The 20494-nt window shown below is 39.1% G+C and overlaps 2 protein-coding genes across 2 annotated transcripts; both read left to right on the top strand.

Moving 5' to 3' along the window:
• The first annotated feature begins 17936 nt into the window (after positions 1-17936).
• Positions 17937-19063, top strand: LOC141589781 (uncharacterized). The gene is made up of 2 exons (XM_074410405.1): positions 17937-17965; positions 18208-19063. Exons 1-2 carry the CDS (start codon positions 17937-17939, stop codon positions 19061-19063), a joined length of 885 nt encoding a protein of 294 aa, XP_074266506.1.
• A 52-nt stretch (positions 19064-19115) lies between these two features.
• LOC141589780 (uncharacterized) lies at positions 19116-20477 on the top strand. Its single transcript, XM_074410404.1, has one exon. The coding sequence runs from the start codon at positions 19116-19118 to the stop codon at positions 20475-20477; it is 1362 nt and encodes a 453-aa protein (XP_074266505.1).
• The last annotated feature ends 17 nt before the right edge of the window (positions 20478-20494 follow it).

Genomic DNA, 20494 nt, shown 5'->3' with positions numbered 1-20494 from the left:
TAACTATCAATTCATTAATATAATCCCTTTTTAAGAACCTAGATCTCAATTCACCCTAAATTAAACGATTAGCTACTCATGATAGAAGGAATAACAACAACAATAATAATAGAAGACATAATTAAGAGCATGGAATAAGAATCCCCTATATACTAAAAGAATAGGAAAAGCTTCAAGTTTTCCCGCCTAAAGCACATTTCCTATTTTGATAAAATCTCTTATTTACTTTTCTATTTTGATATAATCCCTTATTTACTTTCCTATTTTGATATAATCCCTTATTTAAAATTTGTCTCTAAGATTTTTGTGATAAAAAATTCGTTCTTTGTATACTAAATCGTACCTAAAAGATATGCTAATAAAAAATTTGTAAACAATTTCATTAATTTTGTTTAAAAATATACACATTTCTTGATATTACTCAATTTTTTTGATTAGTTTTATAGTTAATTTTTTTTTTCTAGAAATAAAAACTCTATAAATACCGCGCATTTATTGTGCGGGATCTAAACTAGTAATTAAGTAATAGAATAAATGTAACAACCCGGATTATAAAACAAAAGAAAAACGTAATATAAAGTAAATATCAGAGTACGATACTGATAAAAGGGTCAAGGTGGCGGAAACACCTGACCAATCCGGTTCGCTACTAAATCCAAAACAAACTAATACATTATTCAAAGGTTCTTAAAGCATAAAGCAAAATCCTAATTTATTATTCGTCTCGCCGCACAGAACTTCCCAGCAAGATATCATCCAAAACAGCAACACCTGAACAACCTGAGAAGGGGGTCGACAATTCAGTCGGGAGTAACTAGATGCTCTCCCAGTCATGTTTACAACAACTGAATATAACCAACAATCATTAACAAATGAAATGTAAAACCAGTAAACATGTGAGATCATCTATACTCATGAAAAACCCAACAAAGCTTACCATGACTTATCAATCTTAGACGGAATCATGCAAGTCTAAACCATATGCAAGAACTAGACCATGTACGCTAATAACCACTGTAGGACACGACCTCTAACAACTTAAGGCACAATGCTAGCATCAAAGCATAGCGAATACGGTAACACACAATCCACAAGATGTAAATGAAGGCACAAAGCTAGCAACAAAGCATAGCGAATAGAGCGAACGCCCGTTAGAGCGTATCACCATCGCTCTAACTTGTCGAGCGTATCACCACGCCTCTCGATCGACGGAGCGTATCACCACTTTGCGCTCCATCGGTGTGGAGCGTATCACCACCGCCTCCACGGTACTATGTATAGCGTATCACCACCGCTATATGCCTAAGACCTGGCGGACCTCTCGATGCAATAATCGTACATCGAACGACACTCGGGACCTAACGTATAATCGACGAATCTGCCACCCCGAACATAGACCAAAATAAATCCCGCATCAACGGGTGGCGTTAGTTCATTCCGATAGTATATAACTGATACTACCGCCATCTATTCAAACCAGCCAACAAACAAATGCACAGTATAACTGACTGTACTAACATGCGTGAACAACATCACGACTCAACCCATAAGATAGTATAACTGACCATCCTACTTATCATATGAACAAGAGTAACCAAAGATATATGCAACAATTATATAATAATAACTGAACATCACCTAACACATGAAACAAGTATAAGCAACCAATGTTATAGTAACTTCAGCTATAACTTTAACATTAACCATGCAATGTTATAATATTCCTAACCATAACATAAACTCTGGATGCGAGGCTATAGTAACCTCGACTATAACTTCAACATATACGACTTGAAGTTACACTTACCTCAACTATAACCCTGGCACGAAACACAAAGTTATACTAGTCCCAACCATACCCTTGAGCCATAAATCTCAGGATATATTAGTTCCAGCTATAACCTTATCTCGTACTTCAATGTTATAGTTGCCTCAGCCATAACTAGAGTAACTACCCAAAGTTGTATTAACTTTAGCTATAACACTTGAATCATCATCAATGTTATACTAGCTTTAGCTATAACTTTGGGGAGCACTCTTGGCCGCCTATCATGCCGCCATTAGGGTTTGATTCGGAAACCCTAATTACGCTCATGACACCCATAATAAACACATAAACAACATACGATACACAATTAATACATTAAAACATATACAAACGCGTGAAAACATAATTAACATGATAATAAACAATCAAACATGTACTAATCATACAAAACATTCATTAAATCATATTAATTACATCAATTGGCATAAACACAATTAAAAGAAAACACCTAGTTACCTTATTAAGCAAATAATCCTAAAGATCGTCTTCAACGATATAAACGTCTTCTCCAGGAGCAACTTCCACGCCTTCATTAAATCATCCACGTGCCAAAGATAACGAATCTAATAAATACACTAACTATATATATAAAAACTATAAAAACTATAAAACTATGCGAAAACATAAAAACTTACGAAGAAGATAGATAAATCCAAGAAGTAGGATCGATCTAAGCACGAAGAACGATGAAGGAAGGAGGAAGAGGAAGAACGGCACGAAACCCTAGGTAGGGTGGCGCGCGGCACAAGGAGGAAGAGAGGAGGAGATAAATTAGGTTTAGGGTTTTGTGAGATTATGAGAAAAGAAGAGCAAGGGTTTGGTTTCCCTTTATATTTATAGAGAAGCTCATGGGTTTATTCTAGGTTTAGGCCCAAAACTCACCCATCAACACTAAGATTCACGTGAGACCCAAAGGAGAAACGGGTCTTCATTGTTTTTCGAGCCCAACGAGCCCAAAAGATAAAAGACGGATATTTTCCCGGAAAATAAAATATAAAATATGGGAAAATAAATTATAGAATTATATTATGGAAATTAGGGGTGTTACAATCCAACCCCCTAAAAAGAAGTTTCGTCCTCGAAACTTGATAAGAGAACTACCTCACTCGAAAAGATGTGGATGCTTCTCTCGCATAGACGCTTCGGTTTCCCGGTCTCTTGCTCAAACTTCGACTTCTCCACGTAACCCGAACCAAAGGTACAACCTTATTCCTTAACCTCTTCTCCCGACGTTCCAAAATGCGAACAGGACGTTCCTCATAAGTCGGGTTAGGTTCAACCTCGATAACATCACCAAGAACATGAGAAGGATCATCATGCGATAACGACGCAATCGCGACACATGGAAAACATCGTGAACCTTCGACAAGTTCGGAGGTAAAGCCAACCTATAGGCTACCTCGCCAACTCTTTCGAGCACCTCATACGGTCCAATGTACTTAGGACTAAGCTTGCCCTTAAGCCCAAACCTCTTAACACCTTTCATCGGCGAAACCTTAAGAAAAACCTTATCGCCAACCTCAAACTCAATCGGCCTACGCCGTAAGTCTGCATACGTCTTCTGTCGATCCTGGGCTGCCTTAAGCTTCTCGCGGATCAACCTCACTTGCTCAATCGATTCTTGAACCAACTCAGGGCCAAGAACGACAGCCTCACTAGAATCGTCCCAACACAAAGGACTACGACACTTTCTTCCATAGAGTGCCTCGAACGGAGCCATCTGAATACTAGCTTGATAACTGTTGTTGTAGGAGAACTCCACAAGCGGTAAACTCTTCTCCCAACTAACTTGAAACTCCAAAGCACAAGCTCGCAACATATCTTCAAGCGTCTGAATCGTACGCTCAGTCTGACCATCAGTTGCAGCATGAAAAGCCGTACTCATCTTAAGCTCACTACCCAAAGCCAACTGAAACTTCTTCCAAAACTGAGAACAAAACCTTGGATCACGGTCGGAGATGATATCCTTAGGAACCCCATGAAGACGAATGATCTCACGCTGATAAGCATTCGCTAGTTCCTCGAGACTCCAAGTCTCCTTCATCGGAATGAAATGCGCTACCTTAGTCAAACGATCAACCACGACCCAAATCGCATTCATTCCTCTCGGCGACCTCGGCAAACCTATAACGAAGTCCATCGAAATCGAATCCCATTTCCATGTGGGAATTTCCAAAGGTTGTAGTAGACCACCAGGTCTCTGATGTTCGAACTTAACCTTCTGACAAACCAAGCAATGGCTCACAAACTCGGCGATCTCTTTCTTCATACCCGGCCACCAAAACTTTAGCTTCAGATCCTTATACATCTTATCACCACCAGGATGAACCGAATAGGGAGTACTATGAGCCTCCTTGAGAATCTTACATTTTAAGATCTCACAGCTAGGCACACACCAACGACCATGGAATCGTAGACCATCATCAGGTCCAACGTCGAAGTCTTTGGCACGTCCTTCGCTTATAGCGACTCGAACTCCTTCTAAGTATTCATCCTCTCTTTGCTTAACTCGGATCTCATGAAGGATCTCGGGTTCAGCAACCATCGCACTCAGATCTAAAGCACCAGGAAGAACTACCTCAAGGCTCATCTTCTAGAACTCTCGACTCAAGTCATCAGGTAACACCAACACCGGTCTCATAGCATGACACACCTTGCGACTCAACGCGTCGGCAACCACGTTTGCCTTACCCTCATGATACTGCAGTTCAATCTTGTAGTCGTTAAGCAACTCCAACCAACGTCTCTGCCTCATGTTAAGATCTTTCTGGGTGAAGATATACTTCAAGCTCTTATGATCCGTATAAAAGTTGCAAGAGACTCCATACAAGTAGTGCCGCCACAGCTTAAGCGCAAACACCACTGCTGCTAACTCAAGATCGTGAGTCGGATAGTTCATCTCGTGAACTTTCAACTGTCGGGAAGCATAAGCCACAACTTTACCCTTCTGCATCAAGACACAACCCAACCCAAACTTTGACGCATCGCAGAAAACATCGAACTCAACACCCTCTTCTCGTAGAGTCAACACAGGCAAAGAGTCAACCTCGTCTTCAACTCCTAAAAGGCAGCTTCACAAGCCTCAGTCCAAATAAACTTGGATTCCTTCTTCATTAACTGGGTCATCGGTCTTGCGATCTTAGAGAAATCATGTACAAACCGACGATAATACCCAGCTAGACCAAGGAAACTTCGAACCTCGTTTACATTCCTTGGACTTTCCCAATCGACCACGGCTCGAATCTTCGACGGATCAACCATAACTCCATCGCCAGATATCACATGACCCAAGAAGGTAACTTCCTTTAACCAAAACTCGCACTTTGAGAACTTGGCATACCACTTTCGCTTACGCAGTCTCCAGGATAACACGAAGGTGATTCTCGTGTTCACCTCATCTCTCGAGTAAATCAGCATGTCGTCTATGAACACCACGACACACTTATCCAAATACTCGGCGAAAGTGCGGTTCATCCGATCCATGAAAACGGCAGTGCATTCGTCGAGCCAAACGGCATTACCACGAACTCATAGTGGCCATACCTCGAACGAAAGGCAGTCTTAGGAATATCCTCATTCCTAACTGGAATCTGATGGTAACCTGACCTCAGGTCGATCTTCGAGAACACACTCGCACCACGGAGCTGATCAAACAGATCCTCGATCCTCGACAAAGGATACCTATTCTTGATAGTAACCTTGTTCAGCTCACGGTAGTCAATGCACAAACGCATACTACCATCTTTCTTTTTGACGAACAAAACAGGAGCACCCCACGGCGAAGCACTCGGTCGAATAAAACCCTTATCGATCATCTCCTCAAGTTGCTTCTTAAGTTCCTCAGAACTCACCGTGGCGCCATACGATAAGGAGCTTTGAAATGGGACCAGTTCCTGTAGCAACTCAATCGAGAACTCTACATCTCGCTCAGGAGGAATACCGGGTAGATCCTCGGAAAGACATCGGAAACTCCCTAACCACAGGGATCTCCTCTAACTTTGGCTCAACTGAAACACCATGAACACTGCACAGATAGATCTGATGACCCTTTCTACCCATGTTAACCATCTTCATAGCAGAAACCCACTTGACCGTAGGTGTAACCCTAACACCCTGATAAGAAACTCTCGAACCTATAGGAGTCTTAAGCACGATCTTCTGATCACGACATAGGAACCTAGCGTCATAGCGAGATAACCAATCCATACCCAAAATCACATCAAACTCTCCGAGTTTGAATTGAACGAGATCAGCAGGAAGGATCGCCCCTGCGATACTGACAGGTACGTCCTTGAAAAGAACGGAGCAAGAAACAATCTCACCCGTAGGAAGGGATATAGAGGTATGAACGGATGAAGAAGAAGAGAGTCCCGCACGGACGGAAAAGGATTCGGATACGAAAGACATCGATGCACCCGTATCAAAAAGAACAAAAGCAGATAAAGAATGAACGAGAAAGGTACCCGTAACCACATCTGGATTAGCATCTGCCTCAGCACGACTCATCACAAACACGCGTCCAGTCTTCGAAGCATCAGCCTTAGGAGCATCAAGCTTTGGCTTCTGGGGGCAATCAACAGCCTTGTGTCCCGGAGCTTTACAGGTGAAACAAGTGATCGGGTTACCAGTCTCACAATACTTACCCGGGTGGTAAGCCTTTCCACACTTGAAGCAAACCATATCTTTCTTAGCTTGACCTTGATCACGCGGAGCATACGGACGAGCCTCATACTGTTTTCCGGGAAGAACTGGGAGCAACATAAGGCCTCTTCATGAACTTATTCTTCGCACTCTCCTCAGCCTCGGTAGCAAGGACAGAATCATAGATGCTAAGAGCACGATCATAAGCCTGCTGGAAAGAAGTTGAAGGAATGCCAGACATAGCAGTCCGGACCTTAGGAGCTAGATTCTTCTTATAGCGACGAGTCCTCGAAGCCTTGTCCATAGCTACAGAAGTGACGAAACGTGACAGCTTCACGAACTTGTTGGTGTAGTCCTCAACGGTCATGGAACCTTGCTGTAGACGAAGGAACTCCTGCTCCTTCTGCCAGCGCATCTCCTCAGGATAAAACCTTTTCTTCAGAGCCTCAGAGAAAAGAGCCCAACCATATCCTGGCTGAACTTCCAAACCAGCTCTAGCAAGAGCCCACCAGTTGTCGGCCTCGTCCTTCAGATAATAGGTGGCGATATCCACCTTCTGATCCTCAGGACATCCAGTAGCGAGGAACAACTTCTCGATCTCTCGAATCCAAGCCTCCAAAGCAGTAGGGTCATTCGCACCATCATAAGTCGGAGGTCGGTGACGAGCAAAGCGATCAAACACAGTCGGTTGCGGATGGTTGTTGTGGTTGTTGTTGTTATTGTTGTTGTTGAGGTGATTGGTGAAACCTTCGGCCATAGATGCCAAAGCGGCCTCAAGTCTCCTGATGCGATCTGCATCAGACTCACCATTTCTGTTACGCACCATCTGCAAGAACGAAATCTCGTTATAAGTGGTAGAACCTAAGTACCACTCCAAACAACTACTCATACACTTTACAAACATAAGAAAAACCAACCAATCCTATTGGTTTCTACCCCATTTACTCTCACTCATTAACTAGGTCACTTATTTTAGTCATCAACTAAGCGAGAGTTGGGAGCGTGTTCGCTCTGATACCAACTGTAACAACCCGGATTATAAAACAAAAGAAAAACGTAATATAAAGTAAATATCAGAGTACGATACTGATAAAAGGGTCAAGGTGGCGGAAACACCTGACCAATCCGGTTCGCTACTAAATCCAAAACAAACTAATACATTATTCAAAGGTTCTTAAAGCATAAAGCAAAATCCTAATTTATTATTCGTCTCGCTTACGAACTTCCCAAAGAAGATATCATCCAAAACAAAGAACACCGAACAACCCGAGAAGGGGGTCGACAATTCGGTCGAGTAACTAGATGCTCTCCCACCATGTTTACAACAACTGAATATAACCAACAATCATTAACAAATGAAATGTAAAACCAGTAAACATGTGAGATCATCTATACTCATGAAAAACCCAACAAAGCTTACCATGACTTATCAATCTTAGACGGAATCATGCAAGTCTAAACCATATGCAAGAACTAGACCATGTACGCTAATAACCACAGTAGGACACGACCTCTAACAACTTAAGGCACAATGCTAGCATCAAAGCATAGCGAATACGGTAACACACAATCCACGAATGTGAAGGCACAAAGCTAGCAACAAAGCATAGCGAATAGAGCGAACGCCCGTTAGAGCGTATCACCACGCCTCCTAACTTGTCGAGCGTATCACCACGCCCTCGATCGACGGAGCGTATCACCACGCCTCCATCGGTGTGGAGCGTATCACCACCGCCTCCACGGTACTATGTATAGCGTATCACCACCGCCTATATGCCTAAGACTGGCGGACCTCTCGATGCAATAATCGTACATCGAACGACACTCGGGACCCGAACGTATAATCGACGAATCTGCCACCCCGAACATAGACCAAAATAAATCCCGCATCAACGGGTGGCGTTAGTTCATTCCGATAGTATATAATCGATACTACCGCCATCTATTCAAACCAACCAACAAACAAATGCACGATAATCGATCAGTACTAACATGCGTGAACAACATCACGACTCAACTCATAGGATAGTATAACCGACCATCCTACTTATCATATGAACAAGAGTAACCAAAGATATATGCAACAATTATATAATAATAACCAACATCACCTAACACATGAAACAAGTATAAGCAACCAATGTTATAGTAACTTCAGCTATAACTTTAACATTAACCATGCAATGTTATAATATTCCTAACCATAACATAAACTCTGGATGCGAGGCTATAGTAACCTCGACTATAACTTCAACATATACGACTTGAAGTTACACTTACCTCAACTATAACCCTGGCACGAAACACAAAGTTATACTAGTCCCAACCATACCCTTGAGCCATAAATCTCAGGATATATTAGTTCCAGCTATAACCTTATCTCGTACTTCAATGTTATAGTTGCCTCAACCATAACTAGAGTAACTACCCAAAGTTGTATTAACTTTAGCTATAACACTTGAATCATCATCAATGTTATACTAGCTTTAGCTATAACTTTGGGGAGCACTCTTGGCCGCCTATCATGCCGCCATTAGGGTTTGATTCGGAAACCCTAATTACGCTCATGACACCCATAATAAACACATAAACAACATACGATACACAATTAATACATTAAAACATATACAAACGCGTGAAAACATAATTAACATGATAATAAACAATCAAACATGTACTAATCATACAAAACATTCATTAAATCATATTAATTACATCAATTGGCATAAACACAATTAAAAGAAAACACCTAGTTACCTTATTAAGCAAATAATCCTAAAGATCGTCTTCAACGATATAAACGTCTTCTCCAGGAGCAACTTCCACGCCTTCATTAAATCATCCACGTGCCAAAGATAACGAATCTAATAAATACACTAACTATATATATAAAAACTATAAAAACTATAAAACTATGCGAAAACATAAAAACTTACGAAGAAGATAGATAAATCCAAGAAGTAGGATCGATCTAAGCACGAAGAACGATGAAGGAAGGAGGAAGAGGAAGAACGGTACGAAACCCTAGGTAGGGTGGCGCGCGGCACAAGGAGGAAGAGAGGAGGAGATAAATTAGGTTTAGGGTTTTGTGAGATTATGAGAAAAGAAGAGCAAGGGTTTGGTTTCCCTTCATATTTATAGAGAAGCTCATGGGTTTATTCTAGGTTTAGGCCCAAAACTCACCCATCAACACTAAGATTCACGTGAGACCCAAAGGAGAAACGGGTCTTCATTGTTTTTCGAGCCCAACGAGCCCAAAAGATAAAAGACGGATATTTTCCCGGAAAATAAAATATAAAATATGGGAAAATAAATTATAGAATTATATTATGGAAATTAGGGGTGTTACAATAAACTTGATTGAATAACAATTGAAGAATGATTAAGTACCGTAGCAAATTAAGATAAAATGAGTTGTAGATCTGAAAGTAATAGCAATAAAACTAAACTAAGGGTTTTAAGAGAGTTTCTAGGGTAAATAAGAAGCGTAAACATAACATAGGGTACGAATTGGATATTTATAATGAAGTGTAACCGACTTAAGGAAATTGCGCGAAAGTCTCAGCTTGATGTGTACTCGATCGAGCTTAGGTGCACTCGATCGAGTACACTCCCAGTCGATCGAGTGTGCTTAGGTTAGATCGAGTATTCTTCCCATTTCAGCTTTTTTCTTCGTGTTGTCTTTTTCACTTCTCTTCCTTTACTCTTCTATATTCTCGTGTCATGCTCTGTGTATTCCTGCATGCCCACTCCGCGGTGCTCATTTCATTCCTTTGCTCGATAAATGCATAATTCCTGCATTAAACACCAAACAACAGAAGTATCGACATTCTAGCATAAAAAGCATGTAATTAATATAAACTAGCACGAAAACCATATCAAAAGTAACTAAGAGGAGGCATAAACATGTATATAATTATGACTCATCATGTAACACCCGCGAATTTCCCCTTTTGACAGTTAAAATTTATTAAACCGATTAATTATTTTGTTATATATTTTTGAATTGTTCAATCTAATTAATTTTATGTCAAAAACGATTTTTATAAACGTATTATATAAAAGCTCATTTATATGAAAATACGTACGATTAAATTATATCTTTAAGGCATGATTTATATAATAATATATGTATCGTATTTTTGGTCGGATAATAATAGTGACAGTAATAATATTGGTTTCCGTCTCAAGTTAAAATTAAACTCGAGACCTTATTCCGTCTAGTTATAGACCGTCACATTTCACTTTGTACCTACTTTGATCCGGACCAACCAGAATTCGAAAACACATCGCGCCCACCTAACATCCTACACTCTACTTTTAAAATATCTCTTTATTATATATTTATATATTATTATTATTATTACTATTATTATTATTATTATTATTATTATTATTATATATTATTATTATTGTTGTTGTTACTAGATATTATTGTTATTATATGAGTGCCGTGACCCACCTCTTACTCCCTTTTCTTCTTCTTCTTAATGTCGAAAAACAAAAGCATCAGCAGCAAACCACAAACAACCGTACTACTAGGGATGGCAATGGGTCGGGTCTGGGTCGGGTCCGGCAAGACCCGGACCCCCAACATTGGACCCGGACCCGACCCAGACCCTAAAGGGTCTAAAATAATTGGACCCGTACCCATACCCAAGGGGTCCGGGTCGGGTCCGGGTCTACCCACGGGTCTTAGACAAATTCAAAATTCAGATCTAATATATTATCAAAGCTCAAAAGCCACGGCTAATTCAGATCTGGAAGCTCACCTTTTTAACATTCACTGTGCAAACAAAGATCAACCACTTCAAATCATGTAGTTTATTATTATTTCAACCTTTCAAAATCAACAATCTAATACCAAGATATCAATTGAAAAGAGATAAAAAACCCTAGAAAAGGGGGATGAATTAGAGAGTTAAATTAATTAAATTGACAAAGGAATTGAACAAGATAAGAGGAGGACGTCGTTATCGTCGGGTCGTCGATCATCGTTGCTGACTGTCGCTTGTCGTTGCCGGTACCGGGCGTCGTTCAACTGGTTGTGGCGGCTTCAGGTAGGTTGTAAAAAGAGGAAAGATAAAAGGAGATGAAAAAAGATGAAGGGAGAAAGATGGTAATGAAGCATGTTTTGACTAATGTGTGCCTAGGTTGCACGGACACTTCTCTTAATCAGACGTCTCGTGTCCGACACCGACACTCATCGGACACACGCCTAAACGTGTCGGACACCTATAAAGCCGTGTCTAACTTCCTACTTTTATTTGGGCATGTGTCCGACGCGTGTCCATGGTATTTGGGCACGTGTCCGACGCGTGTCCTTGTTATTTTGACATTATTTGAGGTGAATGATGTTGTTTAGAAGAAAAATGAGATGTCGAAAGAGATTGATTAGAATATAGGTTTGGTTGGAAATGAAAACGAGTTATATAATCAATGCCAAATTTTACCTTAAATATTTAAATTTAATATCAAATATTTTACAAAAATAAAATCAAACGCTTATAACTAAAAAATATATATATTATTAAATTTAAATAACGTGTCCCGTGTCCTAAATATCATGGGATGCCGTGTCACGTGTCCGTGTCGTGTCCGTATCCGTGTCTGTGTCCGTTTTGGTGCTACCTAGATGTGTGCTAATGTAACAATGTGATGGTTAGAACAAGAAAGAGGGATGAGACGAATGAGAGGAAACAAAATGGAAAATGGAACCCGTCTGCCTGTTTATTACTTTGAAGTTTTCATTTTTATTTTTTTAAAATTATACGGGTTTAGGGTCAGGGTCAGGGTCGGGTCCAGGTCCAATAAATCAGACCCGGACCCAGACCCGAAATATATTATTAAGACCCATACCCGTTCGGGTCTCAAAAAGTCAGACCCAGACCCGACCCATTAGGGTCCGACCCAAAGGGTCTGGGTCGGGTCCCCGACCCACTGCCATCCCTACGTACTACGCCATTTTTGTCGAGCTTCAAACTAAGATTTCTCCCTTATTTCTCAACCAAACTCCATTATTTTTGTACCATTAGCTTCCTCGTCATTTCCTCGCTCTTTTAAGGTAATAAAGTCTTGATTTTGTAGAAGTTCGAAAATACCGTCTTAAATGACAACTCGGTTTTGTACCCATGTTACTCGTTTTTCCTCCTTTTTAGTTGAAGACTGAGGATAGGCTCTTGTTATGGACCTTTTTACTCGGAATTCGAGAGCTATAGGTAACGGTGATAGGTTACTCGACAATGAGTCGATACTTTCCCCCCTAAACTCGTTTTTAAACCCTTTTCGTGTTAAAGTGTGTCCTTTATGCTTATTTTCATTTGTGTAATTTACATGGAGGTTTCGTCTTGCTATGCTCGAATTTCTGTCTTGAATCGTTGTTGGTAATGGTCTGTTTTTGGGACGGTCCTGTCCTCTATTTGGGGCAGTCGGAACAAGGGTGATATGTGCTGTTTGGTCTGCTGTAGGGCGTGTTGGGTGGCCGGATTTGTGGGTTAGTACCAGGTCGGTATAGGTGGGGCGCCTGGTGGATGTTTGGACCGTGTTGGACGGGTATGGGAAGCTTGTTTGGGTGAGTGTAAACTGCTAACTTCCGTCCTGTTTACAAATGAAACTTAGGTGTAGGGTGGTCACGAATTTGGGCTGTCCTTGGCTCGTCGTGATAGGCGTGGGGTTGTTCAACGGCCACTAGGGTCGTGGGTCGAGTTGGTTTTGGCGCAAGTTCGGTTTATTTGAAATAATTGATTTCCGTCTCATATTTTTATAACGTAATTCGTTAATATCGTTCTCTCACACATTTATTTTGTTGGGCTCATTCGACTTAGTTGTCGGGCTCATTTGATCTTGGTAATTGGGCTAGTAATGTTGGATAAATTGGGCTAGCTAGGTTAAGGAATTGAACTAGTTATACTTAGTAAGTTGGGATTGTCATATCTATTCATTTGGGTTTGAATCGTTAATTTAATTGGACTCGTCATACTTATTTAGTTGGGTTTACATGATTAAGTTATTGGGCCACATTTATATTATGGGGACTTTTGGTGCCAACTTTGCTTCGTTTGAATAATTAAATTCCCGTCTCATATTTTATATAACGTAATTAGTTAATGTCGTTCATTTACTTATGTATTCAGTTGGGCTTGTTGCATCTTATCTATTGGACTTGACTTGTTAAGTCAATTGGGCTTGTCACATGATTTAATTATTGGGCTCATAAATGAGTCACTTGGACTTGGTCACATTTTATTCCGTAATTTCATATAACGAAATTTATTCATTATTATTTATTATATTTTATTTAACCGGCATGTTAAATTGGAAAATGGAGTATCTATTAATATAAGACAAGTAGGAGTTATTATTATTAAATAGTTATTTATAAAGGGTCATATTCTTGATAATGTCTAGTATTGTTCGGTTGTGTGAGTCTTGGTTCTACCGGATACTAGGGGTGAGCCTGAGGCCCTCTAGTTGCGGTATAAACGTCGGGAGTGATGTTCTCATCCGTACTTATGGTGATGCAGGCCATAAGTATGAATATGACATTAATCATCCCGTCCCTGAGTCACGGTCCTATCGGATACTAGGGGTGAGCCATAGGCCCTCTAGTTGCGATAAGGTCGTCGGGATTGATGTTCTCATCCGTACTTATGGTGAGATGCAAGCCATAAGTATGAATGTGACATTAATAATCCCGTTCTATGTGCTTGTTTGTTGTGCTTTTTTGTTGCACTTGTTTGTTGTATTTGGCCATGTTTTAAAGGTAACCGCTGAGCCAGATACTTGTTTGTTGTGCCTCGGACATGTTTTAAAGGTAACCTCTGAGTCGGGCACTTGTTTGTTGTATTTGGCCATGTTTTAAAGGTAACCGCTGAGCCAGATACTTGTTTGTTGTGCCTCGGACATGTTTTAAAGGTAACCTCTGAGCCGGGCACTTGTTTGTTGTATTTGGCCATGTTTTAAAGGTAACCGCTGAGCCAGATACTTGTTTGTTGTATTTGGCCATGTTTTAAAGGTAACCGCTGAGCCAGATACTTATTTGTTGTGCCTCGGACATGTTTTAAAGGTAACCTCTGAGTCGGGCACTTGTTTGTTGTATTTAGCCATGTTTTAAAGGTAACCGCTGAGCCAGATACTTGTTTGTTGTACCTCGGACATGTTTTAAAGGTAACCTCTGAGTCGGGTACTTGTTTGTATTATTTGGACATGTTTTAAAGGTAACCGCTGAGCCAGATACTTTATATGTTGTGTCTCGGACATGTTTTAAAGGCAACCTCTGAGTCGGACACTTGTTTGTAGTATTTGGACATGTTTTAAAGGTAACCGCTGAGCCAGATACTTTAGAGGTTGTGCCTTGGACATGTTTTAAAGGTAACCGCTGAGCCAAGGTACTTAAGGACTTGTGTCTCGGACATGCTTTAAAGGTAGCCTCTGAGCCGGATGCTTTGCTTATTATGTGATGTTAGTAGTCCTATTTCATGTATTGTATGTGGTTTGGTTTTCAAAGTTGGATGTATCATATGCCTTATCTATGATTGACTACGCATGTTTTGAATGTTAGTCTCATGTCTGAGTGCTTGCATCAAATAGTTATATTCATGATGTTCTAATATGTTCTTGTTTATCTATGTTTCGACATATTGTGGCTGGGAGAACCCTGAGTTACTCCCCACTGACTGTGGCGTTCATGTTTACATGAATGACAGGTGGTGCAGATGCTTACGTGGGGAAGACGTGTGGGCTAGCGAGAACTAAACCCTTGGACCTTAGTTTGCTAGTTTAGAAACCCTTTATTTGTTTATTCGTGGGATATCTTTTCCCCGCTTTCTAGACTTGGGTTGTAATAACCTAAGTTTGTCTATTGTAGTGTTTGTTTCACTTTTTTTTGGCACCCGCGTGTTAATCTTCAACTTGTAATAAAAAGTTTTTAAAATCTCATAAATTTCCGCTTTAATTTATTAGTTATATTTTCCACTTTATCGCGGGGTGTCACACATCATAAGGCCATAAACAGTGTTTTGTCTCTCTCGTTAAACCCTAAAACTCTCGCTAAACCCTCTCTAGAAAATTCTTATCATCTTTTGAGAAGATTCAACCTTGGATTTGAAGATATAACATCATCGTCCGTCTTTTCTTTGTCTTTTAATTTTCAGCTTGTGAGTCTTTATGTATTCTTTTAATCTCTTTTGTTGTTACCCAAGCCCTATAATTTGGGGGTTTTGTCATTTGAGTGTTTTAATTGGGGATTTGTGTAATTATATAGTTGTAATAAGGGATTATATATGTATTATTATTGTAGGAACCTATTGTGATAGGAATTAGTTGGTTAATTGAGGGTGGAGACTTCATAGAATAGGATTTATAGTATTGTGCTTGTGCTTGTGGAGATTTGCTAAAAGGTAGGGTTTCCGTACTCAGTTTTTAATAGTATGAATGCTTGAATATGTCATTTTCGTTGTTAGTTTCATAACAAAATGTTGAAATTGCACCATATCATGAAAGTTAGCATATGTGTCCTGGTAAGGTTTTTTTTTTTTTTTTTGGCAGCTGTAAAACTATAAGTAGTGCTACAAACCCATAATACTCCTAGCAAGGTTATAGGCAACCTTATTTAAACTACGAGGAATAAAACTAAAGCAAATACAGTGAAAAGACGCAAGCAAAAGGTTGATATCTTTAACGATACCAAGGGTCTTGTGATGTGGACGCTCAACCCCTGCAATTTGAAGCAGAATTTGTAAACAATCAGATGATACGTCAAGATGCAAATAATTGGAGCTAATGGCCCATGTATGAAGGTCACAAATTCTAATGGCTTCCGCTTGTAAATCCGTATCAACTAAGAAACCATACGCTGATCTATTAAGACAAACACCATTACCCCCATAAACCACCCAACCACACGAGGCATGAGGAGAATGAACCCAACTTCCACCTTAGCACGGATAACCTAAAAATTAGAGCCAGCACCCATCAAATGAAACGGGATGCTATTTCGAATATTCTCCCTAAGCGCACATAAATCATCGTCCTCCCCCGGCCGACCAAACAAGACGAGAGAACTTAGATGATTCAGAGCAGAAGGAGCATATTGTGCGGAATTAAATTGTAGATGAAAGAAGTGATCAACGGACAAAGTGTCACCCCTACAAATAATGTTAGTCCTAGTACACCAAATACTCTATAAATCTGAGAGGAACAAACTAGTTGGTGTTGAAGAGTCATCAAAGGAAGAGAAATAAGAGAACCAGTTGATAAGCGAATTAGCAAAGTGAACAGAATTCGCATAATCCGCATTAATGCCTAACGGATAAAAAGCCCATAATTTCTTCACCACAACACTGTCTCTAAAAAGGTGATTAAGAGACTCGACAGAGTTTGAATCTTTCCATAGTGAATAGTTGTAGTCCATAAAAATATTTCTTCGAGCAAACTCATCACCAAGAGGGAGGGTATCGGAAAGAATTTTCCAAACTAAAATTTTCCAAGTATAAGGCCATTAAGCTACCAAAGCTTCCGTTTACAGAAAGCTTTAGAAGAGGAAACAATGCTATTCTGATCCTTAATTGAAGCGAAAATATTTAGATACTCCCTAAGAGTAAAAACATATCCACTTTTAACAGAAAATTCTCCCTTCTCATGTTTGTGATTTTGATCTTATTTATGAAATCTTTGAGGAGGAATAGGCAGTTAAAATTTGTGCTATGTCAATCTGTGACTCCTTTACATAGGATCATGTTTACTGGGTCCAGGGGCGGACGTAGAGAGTAGCAACAGGTAGCAACTGCTAGCCCATCTGAATTTTTTTTTTTGAGAAAAGAATTATTTGCAACCCCATTAATTAACCATATGCTATAATTATGCTATTAAATTTGTAATATGGGAAGTTAAATCTCCCTAAAAATAGTTGTGTTTCCTAAATTAACTCAACCAATATACGAATACAAAATATTCCAAATTTTAAACTTAACAATATCATTTATTTTATTTGTTCCAAAAAAAAAAACTGCTCCTCGAAATTAGTACTTGCCGAGTTACCGTCATTGCTTCTTGCTTGCCCGATTCTTCTTCTTCCCCAAATCCCGCCGCCAACGCGCCGTGAAATTGATAGTCGCCATTAAAGCTGATTAGCCTCCTTTGTTTCAAGGTAATTATGATTTATGAACTCTTTCTTTTGAAATTAAATTAATGTTGTGATTTAATTTGGAGTAGTAAGATAGATGATTTGATAAATATGATAAATATGATAAACTAGCACAGATTGAATACTCGGATAGTTGAAATTCGAATGATTAATAAAATCTATGATTTATGAATTATGATAGAGGAATAACGATTTATGGGTAATTTGAGGAGTAGTTTGTTTAATTGAATAAATGAAGAGAGATATAAAGAGAGTATGATTTAGGAGTAAAAGTTGCAGCAATGAAAATTGAAAAATTGAGTCAAAAGGAGAAAGAGCGTGGGTATGGTTAATGGTTCTGATTCTTCTGAAAAGTACTACTCTAATCTCTATGAACTTTCCACCAAAAGTTGTGCCTATAATAGAGTTTAGTCAAACAATTTCCTCTTTATTTTGGTCATACTTTGATCTTTCTGTAGAAAAGTACAAGTGAACAACCAAGTCTTTTTGTAAAAGCTTGGATAATGTTAATAGAATTTAGCTATTATAGATTTATGATTAAATTTTAGTAATTGTTAACTTGAATATATAATAACGATTAATATAAAATTCTCAGAATAAAGAGAACTAATACGACGCCTATTACAATTTTTTTCCCGAAAAAACATCACAATGATGATGCACAAAATCACCGGAGTTCAAGCCCCTTAGATGAACCAACTGAAATTGAAGAGCCCCAACATGGTGATACCGAAATAGGTACTAGTTCCCATCTTTCCAAAGAGCCAATTTTAGATAGGTTGACCGATTTCGATGTTATTTCTCTTCCACGCGATCCTGGGTTAAGGAGAAATTTAACAGATTTCCACATCAATGATCGTGATATAATAAGAAGAGATTATGTTCGAAGAGGTCCATGCCAACCTCGTGATCACAAATTTCCGAAGACAAAGCGTAACTTTGTTGTTGTGTGGTTTGATAAGTTTAAGCCTTGGTTGGAGTATAGTAAAGAAAAGGATGCGGCATTTTGTTTTGTTTGTTATTTATTCAAAAGTGAATCCATATCCGGTGGTGAGGCATTTGTGAATGGGGGGTTCAGAACTTGGAGCAAAACGGATGCATTTAATAAACATGTTGGTAATCATATGAGTGCTCATAATAATGCCATGAAGAATTTTGATGTTTTTAATAAACAAAAATCTTCTATTATGTGTTGCTTTGAAAATTACACCAAAGAAGCTAAAAATGATTATCGCATTCGATTGGAAGCTGCAATAAATGCATTACGGTTCATTACTCTACAAGGGTTGGCATCTCGTGGTCATGATGAAAGTGATGAATCCTTAAACCAAGGTAATTTCCTAGAGCTTAGGAAAACATTTGCAAAGCGTGATAGTAATGTGGCTCGAGCTCTTTTTGATAAAAAGGTACCTGGTAATTGTACTCTCATAGCACCTGGAATCCAAAAATAAATTGTTAGTGTTTTCGCAAAGGAGACCACTAAGAAAGTCTTAGAAGAACTACATGGTGGGTTTTTTTGGTATACTTGCCGATGAGTCAGCCGATATAGCTGATAAAGAACAAATGACTCTTTGTTTGCGGTATGTTGATTATAAAACAGGAGAGGTGAAAGAAAGATTTTTGGGTATTGTGCATGTGGGTGACACTACTTCCTTAACACTTAAAGCTGCGATAGAAAAGTTGCTTGGAGCAAATTCTCTTACTCTTTCTAGTGTTAGAGGTCAAGGCTATGATGGTGCTAGTAATATGAGAGGTTCAATTAATGGTCTTAAAACCTTAATCATGAAGGAGTCTCCTTATGCTTATTATGTTCATTATTTTGCTCACCAACTTCAACTTACACTTGTTGCAGTGACTAAGAAAAATGTTGATTGTAGTGTCCTTTTTGATTCCCTTGCCACTTTACTTAATGTAATTGCAAGTTCTTGTAAACGTAAAGATATTCTCCGAGAAAAACAAGCTGGAAATATTCTAAAAGCATTACAAAAGGGTGAACTTGTATCTAGAAGTGGCTTAAATCAAGAGAAAGGTTTAAGTAGGCCACGTGATACTCATTGGGGATCTCACTTTAAAACCATTTTGAGTGTGTTTGATTTATTTCCTAGCATTCTTGATGTTCTTGATGCCATTGGTCAATTTTGTGATGGAAGTAAGCTAGTAAAGGTGGAGAGTCTTGCATATACTATGCGAACATTTGATTATGTATTTATTGGGCAATTGATGATTACTATTTTTGGGATTACTAATACATTGAGCAAAGCTTTACAAAAGAAAGATCAAGATATTGTGAATGCTATAGCTCTTGTTGATGTGACAACAAAGAATTTAAAGAAGATTAGAGAAGATGGGTGGATTGCTCACATGGAAAAGGTGACATCATTTTGTCAAAAATATGAAATCAGTGTTGCTATCATGAGTGATATGTATGTGGTTCCGAGGAGATACAGGCGCGGAAAGAAACAAGTGGATAATCTACATCATTTTCGAATCAACGTGTTTTTGAGTTTGATTGATCAGATTGTGCAAGAAATTGATGATAGATTTGATGAGAGAAGCAAAGATATGCTTATTTTTATGTCATGCTTCCATCCTAGAGATCAGTTTTCTGCATTTGATATTGGTAAATTGGTTCGACTTGCTCGCTTCTATCCTTGTGAATTTTCAAGTACCGATTTACAACATTTAGAATATCAACATGGAAATTTTGTTGAAGATGTTCGAAGTGATGACAGATTTTGGAATTTAGAGAGTCTAAACGATCTTTCCATGAAGCTTGTTGAGACGAGAAAATATTTGGTCCACATAAAGGTCTACTTGCTTCTCAAGCTTGTATTGGTTCTTCCTGTGGCGACAGCAACTGTGTAAAGGGCTTTCTCAGCAAT

The sequence above is a fragment of the Silene latifolia genome, chromosome 7, assembly GCF_048544455.1.
Source record: "Silene latifolia isolate original U9 population chromosome 7, ASM4854445v1, whole genome shotgun sequence".
Classification (NCBI taxonomy): Eukaryota; Viridiplantae; Streptophyta; class Magnoliopsida; order Caryophyllales; family Caryophyllaceae; genus Silene; species Silene latifolia.
This window is presented reverse-complemented; position numbering and strand designations above follow the sequence as displayed.